General features: G+C 40.3%; 1 protein-coding gene and 1 pseudogene across 1 annotated transcript in view; both read left to right on the top strand.

The window, feature by feature from the left end:
* The window catches only part of SUGT1 (SGT1 homolog, MIS12 kinetochore complex assembly cochaperone), a 52316-nt gene that overhangs the window by 2753 nt on the left and 24102 nt on the right, over positions 1-25461 (top strand). Inside the window, exons 3-9 of the mRNA XM_066380813.1 lie at positions 7545-7635; positions 8653-8722; positions 10248-10318; positions 14836-14889; positions 15279-15295; positions 22105-22139; positions 24490-24586. Of these exons, the coding sequence (XP_066236910.1) occupies positions 7545-7635; positions 8653-8722; positions 10248-10318; positions 14836-14889; positions 15279-15295; positions 22105-22139; positions 24490-24586 (435 nt within the window). The remainder of the gene's footprint in view (positions 1-7544; positions 7636-8652; positions 8723-10247; positions 10319-14835; positions 14890-15278; positions 15296-22104; positions 22140-24489; positions 24587-25461) is intronic.
* LOC136403285 (small integral membrane protein 20-like) lies at positions 16153-16720 on the top strand (annotated as a pseudogene).

Here is a 25461-nt window from a genome sequence, read left to right as displayed (position 1 = left end):
GAGTAGTATAACAATGATGCTGAGAATTTTTCTCCACAATTCCTTATGTCAGCTAGATAGCTATTTTCAGAATTTACATTTGTTATGGTCCTCTTAGGTTCAGTGCCACCTTTGGAAATCAGTTTATATAAAAATTGCTTTTGAAGGATATTTTTGTCACTTTCCATCTCACTTAATTTACTTCTTTTAATTGAAATTTGACATGAAGATAACACATCTGAAGTCTGCAACTAATGAAGTTCTTGTTTTACATAGGTGTACATCACGCAGATCAGTACATATATAGAACACTTTCATCCAAGCAAAGTTCTCTAGTACTTTTTCCCAGCCAATAATTCTCCTTTCCCACTAGACAGCCCTTATTGTGACCTCCATCACTGTCAGTGAGCTCACTTGTTCTTTTTTATTTATTTATTTTGTGACAGAGACAGAGAGAGGGACAGACAGATAGGAAGGGAGAGAGATGAGAAGCATCAATTCTTCGTTGCTGCACCTTAGTTATTCATTGATTGCTTTGTCATATGTGCCTTGACCAGGGGGCTACAAGGGTTACAGCAGACTGAGTGACCCCTTGCTCAAGCCAGCGACCTTGGGTTCAAGCTGGTGATACTTGCTCAAACCAGATGAGCCTGCGCTTAAGCTGGCAACCTAGAGTTTCGAACCTGGCTCCTTCATGTCCCAGTAGGACGCTCCATCTACTGCACCACTGCCTGGTTGGGCAAGTTTCACTTGTTCTTGAACTTCACAAAAATAGAACCATAGGTGAGGTATTCAGTTGAATATAGGGCACTCTGTCTTGCTTCAAACATTGGGTGAGGACCATATTGTGGTATGAAGTGGTAGTTCTTTTTAGTGGCAATGTAGTATTCCATTGTATAAATGTAGCGTAATTTATTCTAACAGTTGGCATGACTGTTGTGTCTAATCCTGTTTTCATGATAATTTTGTAACCTCAGGAAAGTTCCTGTTATCACTCTGGATTATAATTTCTGTCTCTAAATTGCAAAATAGAGGACTTCGAAAGGGTCATTATGAAGATAAGTAACATAAGGCACATATTGAGGCTTTTGAAGTAGGTATCTTGGAGTTTTTTTGCTGTCTATGTTCAAGCCACACTGGCTGGCTTTTTGTTACTTGAATTTGTCATGCTTAATCCTGTTGGGTGGCGTGGCCTTTGGAGTTGTAGTTCTTTTTGCCTAAAATATACTTACTCTGTCTGACCTATTTCATGTTTTGCCTGGGGATACTCATCACCTTAGAAATGTCAACCTTCTCAGAGAAACTGTCTTTTCTAATCACCCTGTATTTAATTTGGGCCCTAATGTAAATATCAAGAGAGCAGAAATTTTGTGTATCTTGTTTGCCATGTGTTCTTAGTGTAGTGCCTAGGATGTGGTAGGCACTCAGATGTGCTTAATGACTCTTAACCGTAATTTTTGAAACAACTGTAAGGTGTAGGTATTTGTATTTTAAAAAGGAAGTTGAGGCTAAAGAGATTAACTTGCTCAAGGTTGTACCGTTTAGAAGTGATAAGTCCCTGGGTTGAATACATTATGGTCATCTGGAGGAGGGGGCAGGACTGGGGGTGTATGATATAATTAAATGTTTGGTAGCAGATCACAAATAACCTTGTTGAGAGCATAGCTGGTTAGCATACATGTGCATTGGTACCGGTTTTGCATGGTTATGAGTTTTCTCCAGCAGCATTGAGTATTTTAGGAAGAGAGTAGGGTTGATATTGTTTATCATCCATAATTGGGAATTGGCTGTGGCTGGAAGAAAACAGAAAATGAAATCGAATTGAGATACCCAGAACTAAAGGCCTTTAAGCTTTCTGTCAGTCTGAGCAAGGCTGCTTTTGCTTTTAACCTTAATAACCATTTACCTTGTTGAGTAGCATTTTATTATTACTATTATTCTTTTTTTTTTAAGAGGAGGAGAGATAGATAGACTCCTGCATGTGCCCTGACTGGGACCCACCCAGCAACCCCGTCTGGGGCAGATGCTCAAATGCACTGGGACCAACCTTGCCATCCTCAGTGCCTGGGGCTGACGACGCTCAAACCAATCAAGCCACTGGCTGCAGGAGAAGAAGGAGAGGAGGGGGAGAGAGAGACCCCATGCACATGGTCACTTCTCTTGTGTGCCCTCACCAGGAATCAAACCTGGGACATCCTTACGCCAGGCTGATGCTCTATCCATTGAGACAGCCAGTCAGGGTCATTGTTGAGTAGCATTTTGAAAGAGCTTAAAATTTTAAAGACTTGGAAAATTGTTTCTAAGAGATTCAAGTCTGAAACAGTCTTATTGCCCTAAGAAGTTTTCCCCTATTCTGGGTTACCAGGTACTTCTCTCACCATTGTTTTAGTAAAGATTTCAGCATAACTTATATTTCATAGTTTACCAGGATTTTTATTTTTTTTTGAGAACTATAAATTGTTTGTAACATCTCATTTTATATGAGTAAGTATATCTTTGGACATGTTTACAGTATGTTTCACATTGATCTCTGTTAAGTAATAGCCTTTTTTTTTTTTTGTATTTTTCTGAAGCTGGAAACGGGAAGGCAGTCAGACAGACTCCTGCATGCGCCCGACCGGGATCCACCTGGCATGCCCACCAGGGGGCGATGCTCTGCCCCTCTGGGGCATCGCTCTGCCGCATCCAGAGCCTCTCTAGCGCCTGAGGCAGAGGCCACAGAGCCATCCTCAGTGCCCGGGCCATCCTTGCTCCAATGGAGCCTTGGCTGCGGGAGGGGAAGAGAGAGACAGAGAGGAAAGAGAGGGGGAGGGGTGAAGAAGCAGATGGGCGCCTCTCCTGTGTGCCCTGGCCGGGAATCGAACCCGGGACCTCCGCATGCCAGGCCGACGCTCTACCGCTGAGCCAACCGGCCAGGGCCAAGTAATAGCTTTTTACCACTCTGATCCGAATGTCAGCACTGAAGTTTTTGCCTTTTGAGATTCCTTCCTTGTCTCTAGCAGCCAGCAACTGTTGTCCTAGAAATAGTAGAACTCTGAAAACATGCTAGTCATCAGGTGTAGTTAATGCAGCCATAATTTATTATTTTATCTTTACTTTTTCTGGTTTTCTTAAATTGTATATTGCTTATTCAAAATAAACTGATTATTGTGGTTTATTCATGATTTACAAGTTTATGTATCATAATGTTCAGTTTGTGCTCAGTAGTTTTTTGGTAACGTTTTTATGTAACAGCCTAGTAAGTCAATTGCTTAGTTTCTTTAACTGAGTCACCATAAATTGCCCTTCTTAACCAACAGTTGGTTTATGCTTTTAAAGGTCATTTGCAAGTTGGTTGTTTGAAATTCATAAGTTTTTACCTGACCTTTTTTTTTTTTGCAGGGACAGAGAGAGTCAGAGAGAGGGATAGATAGGGACAGACAGGAACGGAGAGAGATGAGAAGCATCTATCATCAGTTTCTCGTTATGACACCTTAGTTGTTCATTGATTGCTTTCTCATATGTGCCTTGACCATGGGCCTTCAGCAGACCAAGTAACCCCTTGCTCGAGCCAGCGACCTTGGGTCCAAGCTGGTGAGCTTTTTGCTCAAGCCAGATGAGCCAGCGCTCAGGCTGGCGACCTTGGGGTCTCGAACCTGGGTCTTCCGCATCCCAGTCCGACGCTCTATCCACTGCGCCACCGCCTGATCAGGCGTTTTTACCTTTTTAAGAAAAGGAATGTTACTTATGTTCATATCTGCAGTGTTGGACCTATCTTGGTTACCTAATATTTGTTTAAAAACAGTTTTGAATTGCTGATTTAGGTATTAGTATGTATAACAGCCTTCTGGACCCATGGTTATATCTGTTTTGCTGAGGAGAGGCTAGAAATTTGGTTTGCAGATACATTTGAATAGATAGGAAAGATGCTATCGGCTGTTTTCAAAATTGAAAGTTTAGTACAAGATGGTATTATTTAGGAATTTCAAAGTATTAGAAAACAATACCAGTGTCAGATGGTATGCGGAAAAAACTTGGAGTAAAGAAACTTGATCAAGAGATAGTGCCATTTAGTGGTTCAAGTCCAATTTGGAATCAGAATTGGATGTGAATCCTGTCCCTGGCACAGTCTTGTCAGAGTAACTAGGACATGAGGGAATGAATCTGTACATCTAGGGGAAGAGCATTCTAGTGGGGAGCATCAGGTGCAGAGTCCTGCTCGTGTGTGAAGAGCAAGGAGGCCATTGGGCTAGAATGGAGGAGTAAGGAGGAAAGTAGTAAAAGATGACATCAGAGTGATAGCAGAGTCATATCAAGAAGGGCCTTTGGGGCATTAGAAGGACTTAGGCTTCTGCTCTGGGTCAGGTGGAAAGACATTGGAGAATTTTGGGCAGAGACATAGTAACAAGATCTGATTTTCATTACTTCTGCATCAGGTCAGTAAGGGTGAAAATGGTAAAAAGTGGTTTGGCTTTTAGGTATATGACTACCAAATATAATATTCGTTGCTTTCTGAGAATCATCACACTGTTTGGTTAAAGCCAGGTCAGGTGTGGCTATTGACATAATTTTACCTTTTAAGTCTACCAAATCCCCAGGGCAGTGGTTCTCAAAGTGTGCGCCCTAGAACAGTGGTCCCCAACCCCTCGGGCCGCGGACCGGTACCGGTCCGTGGGCCATTTGGTACAGGTCCACAGAGAAAGAATAAATAACTTACATTATTTCCGTTTTATTTATATTTAAGTCTGAATGATGTTTTATTTTTTATATTCATTTTAGAGAGGAGAGGGAGAGACAGAGAGAGAGAGGAGAGACAGAGAGAGAGAGAAGGGAGGGAGGAGCTGGAAGCATCAACTCCCATATGTGCCTTGAACAGGCAAGCCCAGGGTTTCGAACCGGCGACCTCAGCATTTCCAGGTTGATGCATTATCCACTGCGCCACCATAGGTCAGGCTGTTTTATTTTAAAAAAATGAACAGACTCCCTCTGTTACATTCGTCTAAGACTCACCCTTGATGCTTGTTTCGGTCACATGATACATTTATCAGTCCCACCCTAAAGGCCGGTCCATGAAAATACTTTCTGACATTAAACCAGTCCGTGCCCCAAAAAGTTGGGGACCACTGCCCTAGAAGATTTCCAGGTGTTCCCTATGGTATTCCAGAGAAATATGTGCCTGTTGGGGACCAAAAAACTAACAGGGTTTCTGGAGTTTAGGTTTTTGGGGCACAGAGGTGTGGGGAATTGGCTGTAAACTGACAGTCTGCCCAACCCCCACCTCACTTGCCTGATTAGGTTGTAGGAGGCTGTTAAGCTGTGGTGCTGGATTGTTTACACTACCCCCCATGTTCCCTGGAAAGACTGGAGGCAAGTTTCTTCTATCCTTTGTTTGGTGTAAGGTTAACATGATATGTATGGTGGGGGTTTTCTGCACTCAACACAAATTAAGAGTGAAAAGAGAGGAATTCTTCAATGTATTGATGAGGAAATGAGAGTTTGCCTTTCAAAAATATGCCCAAACATTGAAGAAATCTCTGACACATCAGGCTCATGTTTCTCATAAACGCAAGAAGGAAAAAACACATTTTCATTGGGACCTGCCAAATTTACTAAATCTTACTAAGAATGTACCTATATTTGTAAAAAGATTACTTTTTTGTCTTTATTTTTTAATCCTTCTTTTTTACAAAGTCTAAAAATCATAAAAATGTAACATAAGGCCCTGGCCGGTTGGCTCAGTGGTAGAGCGTCGGCCTGGTGTGCAGGAGTCCCAGGTTCGATTCCCGGCCAGGGCACACAGGAGAAGCGCCCATCTGCTTCTCCACCCCTCCCCCCCTCCTTCCTCTCTGTCTCTCTCTTCCCCTCCCGCAGCCAAGGCTCCACTAGAGCAAAGTTTGGCCGAGCGCTGAGGATGGCTCTGTGGCCTCTGCCTCAGGCGCTAGAATGGCTCTGATTGCGGCAGAGCAACGCCCCAGATGGGCAGAGCATCGCCCCCTGGTGGGCATGCCGGGTGGATCCCAGTCGGGTGCATGCCGGAGTCTGTTTGACTGCATCCCTTTTCCAGCTTCAGAAAAATACAAAAAAAAAAAAAAAAGTAACAAAAATGTTTTTTAATGTCAATAAATTTAATTTTGTTGTATATATTTCATTTAATTACCATAAAAGCACACTTGGACTTTATATTTTTTTCTTTAATATTTGACTTAATTGTTATAACATATTTCTCAGAAATTTGTATATAGTGCGCCTACAATTATTTGTAGGATTTTAAATGTGCCCTGACATCAAAAAGTTTGAGAACCACTGCCCTAGGGTGTAAGAAGTAATGGGTAGAGAGCCAAATTATTCCTATTTGCCTCCATTTGTCCTTGGTCTCACTAATCATGCTATCTTTTCTTCGATCGTTATTGCTCCAGCTACCACTTACATACTATGAATGCTCAGGGTAGCAAAAATTTAATCTCTCTAATGTTAACTCTTGATCTCTTGGTAGTATGAGGTATTCTCTCTGGCCTTTCAGTGGAATCCTCTAATTCAGCGGTTCTCAACCTGTGGGTCGCAACCCTGGCGGGGGTCGAACAATGAAAACACAGATGGCTTTAGGTGACTCCTGTGTTTTGGTCGTTGGACCCCCACTGGGGTTGCGACCCACAGCTTGAGAACCGCTGCTCTAATTTCTTTTTTTTTTTTTTTTTTTTTGTATTTTTCTGAAGCTGGAAACGGGGAGGTAGTCAGACAGACTCCCGCATGCGCCAGACGGGGATCCACCCGGCATGCCCACCAGGGGGCGATGCTCTGCCCATCCGGGGTGTCGCTCTGTCGCAACCAGAGCCATTCTAGTGCCTGAGGCAGAGGCCATGGAGCCATCCCCAGCGCCCGGGCAAACTTTGCTCCAATGGAGCCTTGGCTGCGGGAGGGGAAGAGAGAGACAGAGAGGAAGGAGAGGGGGAGGAGTGGAGAAACAGATGGGCGCTTCTCCTATGTGCCCTGGCCGGGAATCGAACCAGGGACTTCTGCACACCAGGCCGACGCTCTACCACTGGGCCAACTGGCCAGGGCCCGCTGCTCAAATTTCTTAGAGTTGTCTGCTATTCACTGAGGCTAGGAGAGGGCCAGCTAAACTTAATTATGTATTTATTGATCTGTTAACCTTTATGAACTCTAGATTTAACTTCCAAGTTGTTTTTTTTACTGGACAGCCTCACATTTTCTAGGCATCTCAAATTCTGCATGATCTTTGAGTCTTCTCCAAATTAGGAGAAAAATCTGTGATGGTCAATGTGTATCAGCTAAACACTTCAGAATAAATGAGGTGATAATTACTATTTATTGAGTACCTCTTATAAGTCAGTAACTGCTAAGTGCCTTACCTAGATATTATATTAGATTGTGGGCTTTTGTGGGGAGAGGGAAGGAGAAAGAGGGATATTGATCCTCTTGCAAAGAAAAGCTCCAAGCTTGTTTCCCTGTTATCTTTGTTCCAAATAGCTTATGACAATAGTTTACTTGATTAAAAATCATGTTTAATTAGAATTCATTGACTTTTTAAAAACATTTACTTATACTCATCATGTTTGTATTTATAGGAGCTGACTAACGCTTTGGAACAGAAACCAGATGATGCACAATGTTATTGTCAAAGATCTTATTGTCACATCCTTCTTGGGAATTACTGTGGTAACTCTTCTGACAAAACATACTGTCTTTTTTTATTCTTTTGTATTTTTCAGAAGTGAGAAGGGGGGGAGGCAGACAGACTCCCCGCATGCGCCCGACCAGGATCCACCTGGCATGCCTGCCAGGGGGCGATGCTCTGCTGCAACTGGAGCCATTCTAGTGCCTGAGGCAGAGGCTATGGAGCCATCCTCAGTGCCTGGGCCAACTTTGCTCCACTGAAGCCTTGGCTACAGGAAGGGAAGAGAGAGACAGAGAGGAAGGAGAGGGGGAAGGGTGGAGAAGCAGATGGGCGCTTCTCTTGTGTGCCCTGGCTGGGAATTGAACCTGGGACTTCCCCACGCTGGGCTGATACTCTACCGCTGAGCCAACTGGCCAGGGCCCATTACTTGGTCTTTTATTTGTTACTTATAAATTTTGTTCAAGATACAATGAGTCAAATAGAGATCATCTTTGGGGATTTTTAAACTAGTCTTTCATACAACATGAAGTAGCTGAAATGAGACAAACCTTATGTTGAGCAGTAGCCGTTTAAATTTAATGGGTGTTCTTCCTTCAGTAGGTGGAGAATTTGTACAGATTTCATTTGTGGTTATTGGATATGCTAACAGAATAGCATCATATTTACTGTCTTGCAGAGTCTTTAAATTATTTGAATTTTTTATAATGACTGTATTTCCTTATTGTGTAACTTGAATTATTCTGGATAGAAAATCTAGTTAGGGAAAAATTAAATGCCTTGTGTCAAATTGCATAAATGATGATAATGAGAAAATGCGATGAATTTTGTGACACAGCTTTGTTAATTGAAGAGCTTTAAAAGGGGAATTAAGTAGTAGACTAATAGAAGTTATGAGGGTATATTTATCAAATTACATTGTGAATTAGCTTTTCCTAATTTAAAACTCATTGTCCATTTTTCCAACCTAAAAACCTAAGACTGATTTAAATTGTATATGTCATATTTGATAGGATCCAAAAAAACTGATTAAAAAAATTTTTTTTTTTTTTGGTATATAGATGCTATTGCTGATGCGAAGAAATCTCTTGAACTTAATCCAAATAATCCTACTGCTATGCTGAGAAAAGGGTATGCAATAACTATTCTTCTTGTTGGGTCTGGACAATAGGTGTTTAGTTTGTTGAATGAATTAATGGTAAGCTTTATATAATTAGTAAATTTTGTATTTATACATTCTATAGCTGAGATAGGATTCAACTTTTTTATTTTACTTTATTATTTAAATATAAAGGTAGAAAATAGACTTTATTACAAAAAGGATTAAAAAAATTTTTTTTTATATGAGAGGAGGGGAGATAGACAACCTCCTGCATGCGCCCTGACTGGGATCCACCCAGAAACCTGCATCTGGGGCCAGTGCTCGGACCACTGAGCCATTGGCTGCAACCACCAAGCCATTGGCTGCAGGAGTGAAGAAAGAGAGAAGCGGGGGAGAGAGAGACAGATGATCGCTTCTCATGTGTACCCTGACTGGGGATCAAACCTGGATATCTGCACAGGGTGCTCTATTCACTGAGCCAGCTGTCCAGGGCCTTTAGGATTCAATTTTAAATATAATTTATGCTTCTGTTACATTAACTGCAGTATGTGATAGGAGATATATAGTTAGTATATTTTAAAATAGCAATGATTGAAGTAACTGCAAAGTGTAAATGAAACTTATGGATTTCAAATTCCTTTTTTTTTTTTACAGAGACAGAGTCAGAGAGAGGGATAGAAAGGGACAGGCAGACTGGAACAGAGAGAGATAAGAAGCATCAATCATCAGTTTTTCGTTGCGAAACCTTAGTTGTTCATTGATTGCTTTCTTTTTTTTTTTTAATTTTATTTATTTATTTTTTACAGAGACAGTGAGTCAGAGAGAGGGATAGACAGGGACAGAAAGACAGGAACAGAGAGAGATGAGAAGCATCAATCATTAGTTTTTTGTTGCGCATTGCAACACTTTAGTTGTTCATTGATTGCTTTCTCATATGTGCCTTGACTGCGGGCCTTCAGCAGACTGAGTAACCCCTTGCTCAAGCCAGTGACCTTGGGTCCAAGCTGGTGAGCTTTGCTCAAATCAGATGAACCTGCGCTCAAGCTGGTGACCTCGGGGTCACGAACCTGGGTCTTCCGCATCCCAGTCTGACGCTCCATCCACTGTGCCACCACCTGGTCAGGCTCAAATTCCTTTTTGTTCATCATTTGGAATTTACTATCTTTGATTACAGAGCATTTATTCCACAACCAAGCTGGACAGGCTACATTTAATGCTATGAAAACTATATTCTGTGTGCTTAGTATTCATCTTGTTTTTGTTGATGTGACTTTTCTTTAAGAAATCTCTTGTAATTCCTTACTATATTTTGGCTTAAGCAAGGGTATACAGTTAAAATAAAGAAAGTCCTTCTGAAATGAGTTCCAAAATTGGATATTAATGGTAATTACACTAGATGTTAAGTACTTTAGACAATCTCTTGGCTTATTAATATATATATACATTTTTTAAAAAGGGAAACAAAAGAGAGTACTAGGATATTTTAATTAGGAAGGAGGCTATTTTTCATGATCTCATATGTGTGTGATATTTGTTTTTAATATGCTCACAAAGGATATGTGAATACCATGAAAAAAACTATGCTGCTGCTTTACAAACTTTCACAGAAGGACAGAAATTAGACAGTAAGTATTAGAATTATATGTTAATATATTAATCTATTCTCTTGTGTCTTAAATACCATAGTTAAATTTTGTGTCATTCAAGTTAATTATAGAAACCCAACACCAATTTTTTTCTCCTTTTAATGGTATTTTGTGTTGATTACAGATTTTTTTTTTTTTAGTGAGGGAGAAAGTAAGGGAAAGAGATAGAAGCATTAATTCATAGTTGCAGCACTTTAGTTGTCCATTGATTGCTTTTTTTTAGACATTTAAATTTAACAGGGTGACGATTGATTGCTTTTTGATACGTGCCTTGACCAGGGAGTTCCAGCTGAGCCAGTGACCCCTTGCTCAAGTCAGTGACTTTTGGGCTCAAGCCAGCGACAATGGAGTTATGTCTATGATCCATAGCTCAAGCTGGCAACCCCAGGGTTTTGAGCCTGGGTCCTCAGCATCCCAGGTTGATGCTCTATCCACTGCGCCACCACAGGTCAGACTTTATTTTTTTTCTAATAAACAAGTGAAATTTAATTTGCACTGATGTTCAGAAGTTTATATTTTATTCAGATTGCTGATTTAGGGAACCTTACAATGAAGATTTTTACTTGAAGTGTTAGTTTAGGTAAATTGTGCTAAAGCACAGAAGAAACGAGAAGCTTAGAGTATTGTGAATTTTTAATGTCATCTTTTTGAGATAAATACAAGTTCTCCCTGTCATCTGAAAGTAGAGCACCCCCATGAAGCCTTTCATAAGCCAAAATGATGTAAAGGGAATAAGTAATTACCATTGGTATATATGCAAAAAATTCTGGGTCTCAGATCCAAAAAATAACCTACCAAATCACACCAAAATACATTCCTAAAATAACACTGTCAGATAGTAAAAGCAGGAATAATATGATAAATACACTGCCTATATAAAGTAGAAATAATCTTTGTACTGTGTGGTTTCATTTATTAAAAAAACTTATTTCTCTTAGAGTATAATATAACAGAAAACCATGCTTTGTACACCCGTCAACCCACTCAAGCAATAGATTTTTCATTTTATCTATTACTGGGTGCCAGCCAAAAGAGACCACCTGTTATTAGCAAAACCAATAGTCATTTTGGCAGTTCTCAAGTTTCCCTCTGAGTGTAAATATTACAAATGATCTATGCAGCAGGTTCGTCATACTCAGAATGTCTTTGTTGTTCATCACAATGAAAATCCTTAGTTAAGTCCAGTTTTATGCTAAGTACGTAAACACCCTTATAAGCTCTCTCAGGGTTTTCTAATACCTTTGTATACATCTTGCTAACAGATATACATATAAGTGGAGATGAAACACAGATGTTTACAGACACAGTTGGAAGCCATGGCAGGTTGCTGCTGAGATGGTGATTGTAGGTCCTGGGGAAGAAGCTTGGTGGGGCCCATCTTGCTGCTTGGGGTTCACACTGCTTCTGTAATGGCTCATGCAAGACAGTCACTGAATGCTATTCACTCTTTGTGTGAAAGCTAAAATCCTATTTCGATTTTCTTTTGGTTAGCGAAAACGTAGTGATACAGGTTTTTTTGCAAAGCAAGGTTGTATACTGTGTTTTTGAAAAGCAAGGGATGCCTGTATATGAAAATTATCACAGCTATGTGTATATCTGTGCATGTAATAGAAATAATAAGAGCCAAAAATGAAAATACCTGCAAAAGACTAAAAGACAGTGTTTGTAAATAATCTCATAGATGATTGTAGACTACATAGTCTTAATTGTGTACTATCATTTTATTTTTATCACAATTCTCCAGAGCAGTGCTTCCTAACTCTCTGATTTGGATTTTGTTCCCTAGGAGACATTTGGCAATGTCTGAAGAGATTTTTGATTATCATGACTGGTGGATGGGAAATGGGCTAGTGACATATAGTGAGTAGAGACCCAGGGATACTGCTAAATACCCTGCAGTGAACAGTACAGTCCCCTACAAAAAGACGTTGTCTTATTCAAATTATTAGTACACATAGTCCCTGGGTTACAAAGGAGATAGGTTCTGTAGGTTTGTTCTTAAGTTGAATTTGTATGTAAGAACATTTACTTACTGAATGCAACTTAGACAGATGTTTGTCCTAACATAGTATTTATTTTTACTTTTCTGTGCATATAAATATTTAAACATTTTCAAATACAACCTTAAACAATGTTGGATGATGCAGAAGATGATAGACTTGTTAAAGAAGATGGGACTGGTGTTAGGGTTTGTTTTGGCTGTTGGAGTCAGTTTCTTGAGGTATGCATCAAGGGAGGTTTGTACAGAGCTTTTTTCCCCCCCTCATAAATGGCCCAGTAGCATCTCGCATCTTTGGTAACTATATAGTAAACTTGAGTGAATTTCTCTGTTTCAGGATCTTGCTCCTCTAAATTTGTTATTCCTGCTTCAGTGAGATGAAAGCATCAGCTAACCCTTTTGTAGAAAAGGTTTTTTGGTTCTGGAGCTTCTAGGTCCCTGTTTTCTTCCCTAAATGCTATCATCTGCTACTCTAGTTCCATAAGGTCTTCATTGGGTAGTTCTTTGCCATGAACATCGAGTAACTATATCATTTCCACTGATGTCTGACTGCAGTTGGTTACCATTAACCCTTTCAGCGCTCCATTCATAATTACAAGTTGTACTTTTGAGTAGTTGGACGTTTGTAACTCAGGGACTCACTGTAGTGCTGAGATTGAGAAACACTGCTCTAAAGTACTATATGATTATATTTTTAAAAAATACCTGTTCTGCTTTGAATATTTGCTTTTGTACACCTACTTGAGAAAGGGCAGTAGGCCCAACTTTGCAAACAGAACCTACAAATTAGGAAAGAGATCTAGGAAATAGGAGTTATTCTTAAATTAGGTTATCCCAAGTGTGGTATGTGAATAATATGGCTATTCAATTAGCAAGCCAGCATACTTGCACTGTCAGCAAATTCTGAAGAATTCAGTTATCTAGTGTCTTGGATGTGTGTTTGAAAACCCTGAAGAGACATGTCCTTCCATCTTTTAGATTTTTAAGCCCTAAATCTTATCTCTTTAAAGTAATAGGAAGTTGTCTGCCTAAATTCCCCCTCTGAGTAAATCTTACTGTTATTTTGTTAACTTTATCTTAGAATTATTTCAGAGGTGGCCTCAGAAGAGAGTGTTTGCTCTTTGGTAAAATTGCTGTTGAGGATATTCAATTTAAAAACTAATTAGTCATTTAATTTAATTCCAGGAAAAATTTATGTTGAACTGTTAGGCTTTTGTTATTATCAGAGGGGGCAAAAAAATTTATGACTCACAATATTACCTTTTTTCAAAACCCTTTGAATGGTAGGAAGCTTGGCTTATTTACTGATTAATTTGAATAATTATTTAAATTAGAGTTTTGATATAATTGTTCTCCACTAGAACGGATGAGAGTGTGTGTGTGGGTATGTGTGTTAAGGCCTATATAGTTGGATTTCACTTACAAATTATTGAATTATAGAAATTAGAAATTTTTAGAAAATTTTATTTTAAGAAATTTTAATTGCTTCTGATTTTTCGGAACTATCTTGCCTACAATTAGCTTGAATTAGTAAACTTTAAGAGTACTTTTAATTTTTCTTAACATTAGATTTTATTAGATCCTGTAACTGTTTAGATATTGTCATTGTTCTGAACCTTCAGAAATGAATAATTTGCTTATGTACATGTTCACATTGCTATTTGTAAATGCGTAGTTCACCAACTATATATAGTTCTTGGCTGCCATGGAACTTGGAATTACGACAAGACTCCACAAAGTATAAAGATGCTTCTTGGTGTTGGTAGGAAAGACTTGGTAAGAAGTAGAACCACTTCTGCTGTAGTGACAGGATAGGTAGGAAGTAGACAGGAAGCTGCATCGGAGAGCGCACTGGGATTAGGAGAGGCTTGTGGACCTCTGCCCAACTGTGGGTTACCAGGCCTCCACCCCATGCTAACTGATGGAGTTTTGGGAACCTCCTTCAGGTCTGATTTTGTTGTGTGAGAGTGGAAGCTCCTTTAAGAGGAGATGGGTGAGGGGAAATGTAGATTATCTATAACTGGGAACCAGTAAGGTCGACTAGTCAAAATTAATTGTTTATTAAATTAAAATTCTTAAGGATGAACAACTAAATATTAAGCCTATTGGTATATTTATAGCTATAACATGAAGGTTGCTATAAACTTTGTTAGGGTAGGTATTTTTTTATAAAGATTTTATTTATTCATTATAGAGAGGGGAGAGAGAGAAAGAGAGAGAGAGAAGGGGGGAGGAGCAGAAAGCATCAACTCCCATATGTGCCTTGACCAGGCAAGCCCAGGGTTTTGAACTGGCAACCTCAGCATTTCCAGGTCGACGCTTTATCCACTACGCCACCACAGGTCAGGCTAGGGTAGGTATTTTTGTCTGTTTAATTCACTGCTGAATCCTCAGTGTCTAGAATGCTGGAACATAGTTGATATTCAATAAGTATTTATTGAATAAATATGTTAGATTGTGCAGATGAGTGGTTTTATAGTCAGTTTGCTCTTTCTAGGTGCGAAACCTGATTTTATTGTCTGGATTAAAAGGTGTCAGGAAGCTCAGAATGGTAAGCATATAAATTTTCCATTGTCTTTCCATTTAAAATGAAGTAAATATTGGACATTTTTTATTTAAACAAGTTTTTTTTTAACTTTATAACTTGTAATTAGTGCATGTTCCCTTAAATAGGAAATTCTGAATATATTCTGATTTTCATCTCTAGTTTGTTATGTTGAGAGGGAGATTTGGATGAATTTATTTTGCAATGGTATCACTGGTAACAGCTCTAAAGTGGCGCCAATATGCAAAATTAAACCATTTTCTTTATTTGGCATGAATGGAGAATTAGTTTAAACATTTAATCAGTGTGTGTATGCCATGGAAATCATGTATGCAACTTTGCCTATAAAAGTATTGTTACCTGAAGATCTTTCCTTTTTATGTTTTTTTTAATAGAGTCACAGTCCAAGGTGGTAAGTCCAAAATTTTTATTCTTTGTGTTTTACTTAATTATTTTATTACCGTGCATATTTGAGACAGGACTCAGAGTGATCTTTCAGTTCAATACTAAGCAATACTATTTGAATACTTGTTATTTTAGTAACTGACATAACATTATTTGGTGAAATAAGTAGAAATTTATAATCATGAGAATTATTAGGCTCTCTTAATATATTTAGTGTAGTTCAAGTTGATTTGATATATTTTATTTATTTCTGACAGAAAGAGGGACAAATAGGGACAGGCAGACAGGAAGGGAGAGAGATGAGAAGCATCAATTCTTTGTTGCTGCACCTTAGTTGTTCATTGATTGCTTTCTCATATGTGCCTTGCACCGGGGGGCCATAGCAGAGTGAGTGACCCCTTGTGCAAGCCAGTGACCTTGGGCTTAAGCTGATGAGCCTTGCTCGAACCAGATGAGCCCACACTCAAGCTGACAACTTTGGAGTTTTGAACCTGGGTCCTCTGCATCCCAGTTCAACGCTTTATCCACTGCACCACCGCCTGGTCTGGCGATTTAGTATATTTTAGTCAGGATGATTATTTGTTTTCACATAACATTTAGATTCAATAATTGCTGCCTTGGAAGTACTTCAGGGCTTATTATGTGGTATGCTAAAACACAAAGATTACAATTTGGAAATATTTATCTCTGTCTTAGTTTTATGTTGTTGTTTGGACATGAACACTTTCAAGTTTTTTTGGTTACTAAAAATTATGGTGGAGGAGAATGGCTCCACCACTTCCAAGCGGTGTCAGACCCGACAATGCTGTTGGGATTCCAAAGCTTCAGGGTTATGAACAGATCAGGGCACTTCCCGTGGGTGCCATGTCCAGGAACCTACCAACTGCACTTATTTCTGGTGGCTTCATCTCCCTGATTTGTGCTACCTTCTACCAGGGGTCCCCAAACTACGGCCCGCAGGCCGCATGCGGCCCCCTGAGGCCATTTATCCGGCCCCCGCCGTACTTCCGGAAGGGGCACCTTTTTCATTGGTGGTCAGTGAGAGGAGCATAGTTCCCATTGAAATACTGGTCAGTTTGTTGATTTAATTTTACTTGTTCTTTATTTAAAATATTGTATTTGTTACCGTTCTGTTTTTTTTACTTTAAAATAAGATATGTGCAGTGTGCATAGGGATTTGTTCATAGTTTTCTTTATAGTCCGGCCCTCCAACGGTCTGAGGGACAGTGAACTGGCCTCCTGTGTAAAAAGTTTGGGGACCCCTGTTCTACCCCATCTACTTCTGGTCCTAATGCAGGTGGAGAAATACCAGAAGGAACAAGCTAGAAATCAGGCTGATGTTGTTCAAGAAGATTTGCCGCCACCAGGGTTAAAAGTGTAGGCTGAATTATTTGGCAGAAAACGAGAAGGCTGTCACCAGCTCTGTTTATGAAATTAGATATCTTCATGCTCTCTATTAAGTACCCAGTACAATAAATTGCCTCACTGTTAAATTATGGCTGGAGGAGAAAACTGCAGTGACGTAAAGAAGAGTGTTGGCCTGACCAGGTGGTGGTGCAGTGGATAGAGCATCGGACTGGGATGCAGAGGACCCAGGTTCAAGACCCCAAGGTCGCCAGCTTGAGCTCAGGCTCATCTGGTTTGAGCATAAAGCTCATCAGCTTGAACCCAAGGTCACTGGCTTGAGCAAGAAGTTACTTGGTCTGCTGAAGGCCACAGTCAAGGCACATATGAGAGAGCAATCAATGAACAACTAAGGTGTCACAACGAAAAACTAATGATTGATGCTTCTCATCTCTCTCCATTCCTGTCTGTCTGTCCCTATCTATCCCCCTCTCTTGACTCTCTCTCTGTCCCTGTAAAAAAAAAAAAAAAAAGAGTATGGTGTGCAAGAATTAATGTTTCCCTTCTTAGGAGGTATCAAAAGACTCCTGGAACAAATCACACTATTAGGAATTTTTTTGTGATTAAGTTTGCTGTCTCAAAATGGAGTTGTCTCACCCAGCTATGTTTGGAGATCAACTGATTATTCAGTTCCTACTACTTACTCAACCCTGCTGTGATACGAATACAAGCAACCAGGGGACTTGGGAAGATCCTAGTCTGTTTTGCCACCTTCCATATAGGAAATTTCGGTGAAAAACCACCATGCTGAGAAGCCTCACAGGGCTCTTTGAAAATGTTAAAGTTATTAAAACTCTTTGAGGACAAGGTTTATTTTATTCTTTTTTTTTTTTTTCTTTTGTATTTTTCTGAAGCTGGAAACTGGGAGAGACAGTCAGACAGACTCCCGCATGCGCCCGACTGGGATCCACCCGGCACGCCCACCAGGGAGCCACGCTCTGCCCACCAGGGGGCAACGCTCTGCCCACCAGGGGGCGATGCTCTGCCCCTCAGGGGCGTCGCTCTGTTGTGACCAGAGCCACGCTAGCGCCTGGGGCAGAGGCCAAGGAGCCATCCCCAGCGTCAGGGCCATCTTTACTCCAATGGAGCCTCGCTGCGGGAGGGGAAGAGAGAGACAGAGAGGAAGGAGAGGGGGAGGGGTAGAGAAGCAGATGGGTGCTTCTCCTGTGTGCCCTGGCCAGGAATCGAACCCGGGAGTTCTGCACGCCAGGCCGACGCTCTACCACTGAGCCAACCGGCCAGGACCCAGTTTATTTTATTCTTTAAGAATAAACGGTTCAGCTGAACTAGTAGAAGGTTGCTGCATGTTAAAAATAATAAGTATAAAGCAGGTCAAACTAAGTGGGAATGCACACATCTTTCAGTGTTGAATTAACAAGTGAAAAATGTGTATATTAAAATGATTTATTTTTACTTCAAAAAAATTATGGTGGAGTTGAGGAAAATTGGTTATTTTGTTTCAACTGATTTATGTTTATATATAACACACATACTTAAATTATGGCTAATGGTTTTTAGCAGAGATCATCTACATCAGTGGTAGGCAACCTGGTCCCTACCGCCCACTAGTGGGCATTCCAGCTTTCATGGTGGGTGGTAGTGGAGCAACCAAAGTATAAATAAAAAGATAGATTTAACTATAGTAAGTTTTTTTTTTGTTTGTTTTTTTTTAATTTTTTTTTTAAAATTTTATTTTTACTTATTCATTTTTAGAGAGGAGAGAGAGAGAGAGAGAGAGAGAAAGAGAGAGGGAGAGAGAGAGAAGGGGGAGAAGCTGGAACCACAACTCCCACATGTGCCTTGACCAGGCAAGCCCAGGGTTTCGAACCGGCGACCTCAGCATTTCCAGGTTGACACCCTATCCACTGCACCACCATAGGTCAGGCTATAGTAAGTTGTTTTATAAAGATTTATTCTGCCAAACTTAGCGAAAATCCGACATAAAGTACTTGGTAGGTAATTATTATTATATTCTTTAACTTGCTGTAACTCTGCTTTATAAATTTTATAAAGTAAAGTTACTTCCCTACTTTATAAATCACCATTACTGTGGAACTGGTGGGCAGTTAGAAAATTTTACTACTAACAGATACAAAAGTGGGCGGTAGGTATAAAAAGGTTGACTACCCCTGATCTACATATTTAGTCAAGAAATAAAATGACAAGGAGTTAGGAGATAGTCATATAGTCCTAACTTACTTCATGGATGATTACTTAACCTGTTTGAATCTTTTTTTGTGTGTGTGACAGAGACAGAGAGAGGGACAGAGGGACAGGCAGACAGGAAGGGAGAGAGATGAGAAGCATCAGTTATTCGTTGTAGCACCTTAGTTGTTCATTGATTGCTTTCTCATATGTGCTTTAACTGGGGGGCTACAGCAGAGTGAGTGACCCCTTGTTCAAGCCAGTGACCTTTGGCTCAAGCCAGCGACCCCTTACTCAAGCTGGTGAACCTGTGCTCAAGCCAGATGAGCCTGTGCTCAAGCCAGTGACCTCAGGGTTTTGAACCTGTGTCTTCTGCGTCCTAGTCCAATGCTCTATCCACTGTGCCACTATCTGATCAGGCGAGTCTTTTTTTTTTCCATCTCTATAGAAGATTTACATCTCTATCTTGTGACATTGAGAAAGTCATTTATTCTCTGAGCTTTCTTCATGTGTATACTGGGCCTGATAGAACTAATCTGCTTTAGGCAGGTTGTGAGGATCGGGTTAGTAATGTGCATATACAGTGACTAGGGTTTTTTTTAAAATACATTCTTTTTTTAAAAATTATTTTTATTCATTTTAGAGGGGGGAGAGAGGAGGGGAGCAGGAAGCTTCAACTCCCATATGTGCCTTGACTGGGCAAGGCCAGGGTTTCGAACCGGCGACCTCAGCATTCTAGGTCGACACTTTATCCACTGCGCCACCACAGGTCAGGCTGACTAGGGTTTTGAACATCACCAAAAGTGAGCCCTGCCTGACCAGGTGGTGGCGCAGTGGATAGAGCGTCGGACTGGGATGCGGAAGGACCCAGGTTCGAGACCCCGAGGTTGCCAGCTTGAGCGTGGGCTCATCTGGCTTGAGGAAAGAGCTCACCAGTTTGGACCCAAGGTCGCTGGCTCCAGCAGGGGGTTACTCGTCTGCTGAAGGCCCGTGGTCAAGGCACATGTGAGAAAGCAATCAATGAACAACTAAGAAGTCTCAACGCGCAACGAGAAACTGATGATTGATGCTTCTCATCTCTCTCCATTCCTATCTGTCTGTCCCTATCTATCTCTGCCTCTGTTAAAAAAAAAAAAAAAAAAAAAAAAGTGAACCCTATCTGGCTCTTCCTATATCTCCAGGCTTATTCGTATTTCTAGGGGCGGTGAGTAGGGAATGGATTAAAGGAGGTGTTTAAAAGTGGCTTCCTTCACCTGTTAGTATTTTTGTCTAGGTCTTAATAATATTTGGGATTAGGACTAGGCCTGAAATCAACACAATGATATTTGAATTACAAAGACTGTCTAGTAACACAAACAACTGTTTAGTCACAGGTTATGTTATCACTACTGTCGCGCAATCTGCTTTTATCTTGTTACAGATAGGAACTGGAACAACCTATTTTAGTTAGTATCTACTTGATATCTTCTAGATTTAAACATTTCTCAATAGCTAAAACCAGCGAGTAAAATCTGAGTTAGATTCAGCTCTTTCAAGTGGTTTTAGTTTCTTCCTTCAAACTCTTACCTCTTCCCTTCTTATTTAGGGACACTTAGAGGCCACCTTTAACCCAGGGCAAGTGTTTTAGATTTACAGTTCTTTTTTTTGGGGGGGGGCGTTAGAGGAGGGGAGATAATAAGGCAGACTTCCACATGTTACAGACCGAGATACCCCTGGCAACCCCATCTGGGGCCAATGCTTGAGCACCGTGCTATTTTTAGTCACTGAGGCTGTTGTGTGCCAATGGAGCCAGCACCCGGGGCCACGCTCAAACCAATCAAGGCACTGGCCGTGGGAGAGGAAGAGGGAGAGAAGGGGTGGGGAGGAGAGGAGAGAAGCAGATGGTTGCTTCTCCTATTGCCCTGACCAGTAGTCAAACCTGGATGTTCATACACCAGGCTGATGCTCTATCCACTGAACCACTGGCCAGGGGCAGATTTACATAGTCTTAAACTACGCATGGCACACATGTAGTTTAGGAAAGTGTGGATTGGTCACACACAATTCACAATTCACTTCATTTTTTTTTTTTCAGAGACAGAGGAATAGACAGGGACAGACAGACAGGAACAGAGAGATGAGAAGCATCAGTCATTAGTTTTTAGTTGCGACACCTTAGTTGTTCATTGATTGCTTTCTCATATGTGCCTTGACCACGGGCCTTCAACAGACCGAGTAACCCCTTGCTTGAGCCAAGCGACCGTGGGTCCAAGCTGGTGAGCTTTTGTTCAAACTAGATGAGCCCACATTCAAGCTGGCGACCTCGGGGTCTCGAACCTGGGTTCGGCATCCCAGTCCGACGCTCTATCCACTGCGCCACTGCCTGGTTGGGCCACTTTGTTTCTTGATGGACAGTGTAGAATATTTGTTGCAGAGGTCATTAATGGAGTAAGATGTCATCAGGAAGGTACCATGTAAATGTTGCTTCATATGTTCTAGAGCAGTGTTTGTTGCCATTGTTAAGCCTGAATGTTATACTGTATTCTAAGAAATGGTTTTTGAATATTATTATTTTCAGTTTAGAGAGTTACTCAATTCTGGAGACATTTTATATGTAACCTTTTTCAGTCATGCCTTTAGAAAGTTTTGGTTTTTTACGTTTTTAATTTTAAAAGAAAAATGTTTTTTGAAATTAAAACTTACAAATTATAAAATGCTGAATATTCTAATTTGTTTGTGAAGCCTAGTATTATTTAACAATCATGGATAGCATGCTCTGTCTTTGAAGGAAGTTTTTATGTAGTTATTCCATATCAAAGTAACTATAACATTGGATAAATTAATAATACATACTTTTTTTTGTATTTTTCTGGTTAGAATCAGGGAGGCAGTCAGACAGACTCCAGCATGCGCCTGACCAGTATCCACCCAGCATGCCCACAAGGGGGGATGCTCTGCCCATCTGTGGCGTTGCTCTGTTGTGCTGGAGCCATTCTAGCACCTGAGGCAGAGGCCATAGAGCCATCAGCACCTGGGCCAACTTTGCTCCAATGGAGCCCTGGCTGCAGGAGGGGAAGAGAGAGACAGAGAGGAGAGAGAGGGGGAAGGTGGAGAAGCAGATGGGTGCTTCGCCTGTGTGCCCTGACTGGGAATTGAACCTGGGACTTGCACACGTTGGGCCGATGCTCTACTGCTGAGCCAACCGGCCAGGGCCCAGTACTTACATTTTGATATAAGGTTGCTGAGCTAACTTGTAAAAATCTTTTTCTTTCAACTTGCCAAAATCAGTCTGTATCCCAGAGGACTCATCAGTCAAATATCAAGTAAGTTTCTTTTTCATAAAACAATGCATGATAAATGTGCCTGAAATGGGGTGGGGGGACGGGACAGACACTGTTTTGTTTAATAGTAAGCAGGTCCTTACTCTGTGACTTTGTTTCTTAAAAAAATCATGTCACAGCTCAGGCTGTTTATTGATTAATATTAGTATAATTATATTTATATTAAAGTTAAATTCTTTACACTTATTTCACCTGGTTGTGGATTATGTCACCTTTCCATATATTAAGACAGCCTTTTCCAATTAAATTATAGGTAAATAAAGTTAGTAGTAGGCGTGATAGAATTGTAACTTTCCTGCCTTTTATACTTGTAGTAAACTTTTTATGAGTTGAAAATAAGTTGCTGAGGGCAGCAGTGACAATAACGAATAAGCATTTAGAAAGTGTTTTACTTTAAATCATTGTCCATGTGTACAACTTGTATTCTTAGGACTATAGCAGAAACATAAGGCATTGATTGGTAGCTTTGCATCCTCACTGAATTTCAGAGGGAAACTGTGGGACTCTTAAAGTTTATTTCTTTAATCAAGGTGCATTTTTTTTTTTTTTGTATTTTTCTGAAGTTGGAAACGGGGAGGCAGTCAAACTCCCGCATGCGCCTGACCGGGATACACCTGGCATGCCCACCAGGGGGCGATGCTCTGCCCATCTGGGGCAGCGCTCTGCCGCAACCAGAGCCATTCTAGCGCCTGAGGCAGAGGCCACAGAGCCATCCTCAGCGCCCGGACCGACTTTGCTCCAATGGAGCTTTGGCTGCGGGAGGGGAAGAGAGAGACAGAGAGGAAGGAGAGGGGGAGGGGTGGAGAAGCAGATGGGCGCTTCTCCTGTGTGCCCTGGCCGGGAATCGAACCCGGGACTCCTGCACGCCAGGCCGACGCTCTACCACTGAGCCAACCAGCCAGGGCTCTCAAGGTGCATTTTAATCACCTAAAATGGTTTGGAAATGTTAAAATAATTTACTCATGTCTTTCTGGGGAGACAAAGGATAACTCTCTAAGTACCAGGCATACAAGGAACTTTGACTTGCTTGGTGGCAGCAGCAAGAGTTGGGAAACATAAATGTCAAATAATTATGGATTTTGGAACAAAAAATAGTCCAACATTGATTTAATAAATATACAGTGTACCAAGTACTGTGCTTAGTCCTAGCAAAGTAATAGTGGCATGACAGATAAGTAGCTTGGCCCTCATGGAGTTTATAATCTAGTTTAATTTGAAAGTGAGAATTCTTTTATTTTTAGAGCTTTTCAGTAGCAAAGATACACACTCTCTAGGCACACTAGTGTTTCCACATACCTTGAGATTGAAGGAAGATACTGTATTTAATGTTGTGCCTGGCAGAATGGTTTAAACTTTAAATTATTTTAATTTTAGCTCATTTGCTTCACCTCCCTGTCCTCTGGTCTGTTTGCTCCTAGCTTCAGTTAAATTATTTTTTTTTTATTTATTCATTTTAGAGGGGAGAGAGAGAGAGAGAAGGGGGGAGGAGCAGGAAGCTTCAACTCCCATATGTGCCTTGACCGGGCAAGCCCAGGGTTTTGAACCGGCAACCTCAGCATTCCAGGTCGAGGCTTTATCCACTGCGCCACTACAGGTCAGGCTCCTAGCTTCAGTTAAATAGTGTTTTTCAACAACCATCCCACAGACTGGTCTGCCAGAAATTTTGTGCGGGTCCACAAGAGTTAACCACCCTGATGTTGTGTTAGGATTATGGACACAGTGATTTTAGTCAATTTGCTTATGCCTTAGCAGTCCTCAAAATAATTGTCCTATTTTCACTGGTACCCAAGTATAGTAGGGTTGGAAAACACTGATAAGAGATCTTAGAGTGTAGAGTCAGGCTGACCTGGGTTCAGTGTAACACCTGCCACTGACTGGCTGGCTGCTTCACCCTCCTTGAGCTTACATTTGTTCACCTGTAAAATAGGAATAGAAGTGGGGTTTTTTTAGTATTAGATTTAAATAAGGGTGTGAAACTATTAATGGTATGTAATAACTAAGCCATTTAGAATAAATTTCTTTATCATTAGCTTAAGCACACACCAGAATGAAAGGTATAAGTGAGAACGCTGAAAATCATTTAAATATTTAAATCCAATGGAAAGTTTGGGGCCTCATCTACCTTCCTGTTCTCTTCCATCAGTACATATCATAGGAAATTATAGTAGTTACAAAACTATCTGTGAATCAACAGCTGCTGTGCTATTTTGTTCCTCAAGGTGGAGCTCTTGTTGTTTATCAAATTACAGTTTTTATCTTGACAAAACATAAGCAACAACTTATAAGAAAATCATAAATTTCTATTTTAAGTCTCTCTTTTCTTTTTTTATAGGTATGACTGGTATCAAACAGAATCTCAAGTAATCATTACACTTATGATCAAGAATATTCAGAAGAATGATGTAAATGTGGAATTTTCAGAAAAAGAGGTCATTAATCTTTGAACAATTTTTTTGTGTTGAGATTAAATGCTTTTATTTGCCAATATAGAATATTGCAGAGTCATCTTTAGCAGTTTATCAAATATGTCATTTCTTCTTGAGATAATTTGGAAAATGCTGATGGAAATCTAAAGCATTGCTTTTCCGTTTGAATCATTGTAAATTTTTTTTTTTTAGACTTTTAAAAAAATTCATTGTAGAGAGGAGAGAGACAGAGAGAGTGAGAGAGAAAGAGGGAAGGGGGGAGGAGCAGGAAGAGAAGAGGGGGAGGAGCAGGAAGCATCAACTCCCATATGTGCCCTGACCAGGCAAGCCAGGGGTTTCAAACTGGTGACCTCAGCATTTGAGGTTGACGCTTTATCCCACTGTGCCGCCACAGGTCAGGCGAATCATTTTAGGTTTTGAGATTAAGAGTATGCATGCTGTAGGTTGTTATAGCTAGATGTGCATTATTATTTTATTTAGATTTTTTTATTCAGAGCAGAACTTGATTGACAAATATAAAAGAAATTTAGATGTGATTTGTTTACATCTGTGTGGTATACTTATTTGTTGTGGGATTTGTACATCTTAGAATTTATTAACGATATTACGTAAATGTGACTTAATATCTTGGTTTCTTAGCATTTAGTAGAACTAAATGATAACTAAATTATATCATTAGTTCTAAATGATAATTCTTTATGATAGATATTTAAGAATTAGTGGTAGAAGTAGATGTTTTACATATGAATACTTTTTTCATATGAATACTTCTAATATTGTATCATTTTGCTCTCTTGTTTTTTTTTTTTTTTTTTACTTTTTTAAGCTAGAGAGGAGGACAGACAGATGGACAGTCAGGGAGGGAGAGAGAAGAGAAG

This window comes from Saccopteryx leptura, chromosome 4, assembly GCF_036850995.1.
Source record: "Saccopteryx leptura isolate mSacLep1 chromosome 4, mSacLep1_pri_phased_curated, whole genome shotgun sequence".
NCBI classification, from domain to species: Eukaryota; Metazoa; Chordata; class Mammalia; order Chiroptera; family Emballonuridae; genus Saccopteryx; species Saccopteryx leptura.
This window is presented reverse-complemented; position numbering and strand designations above follow the sequence as displayed.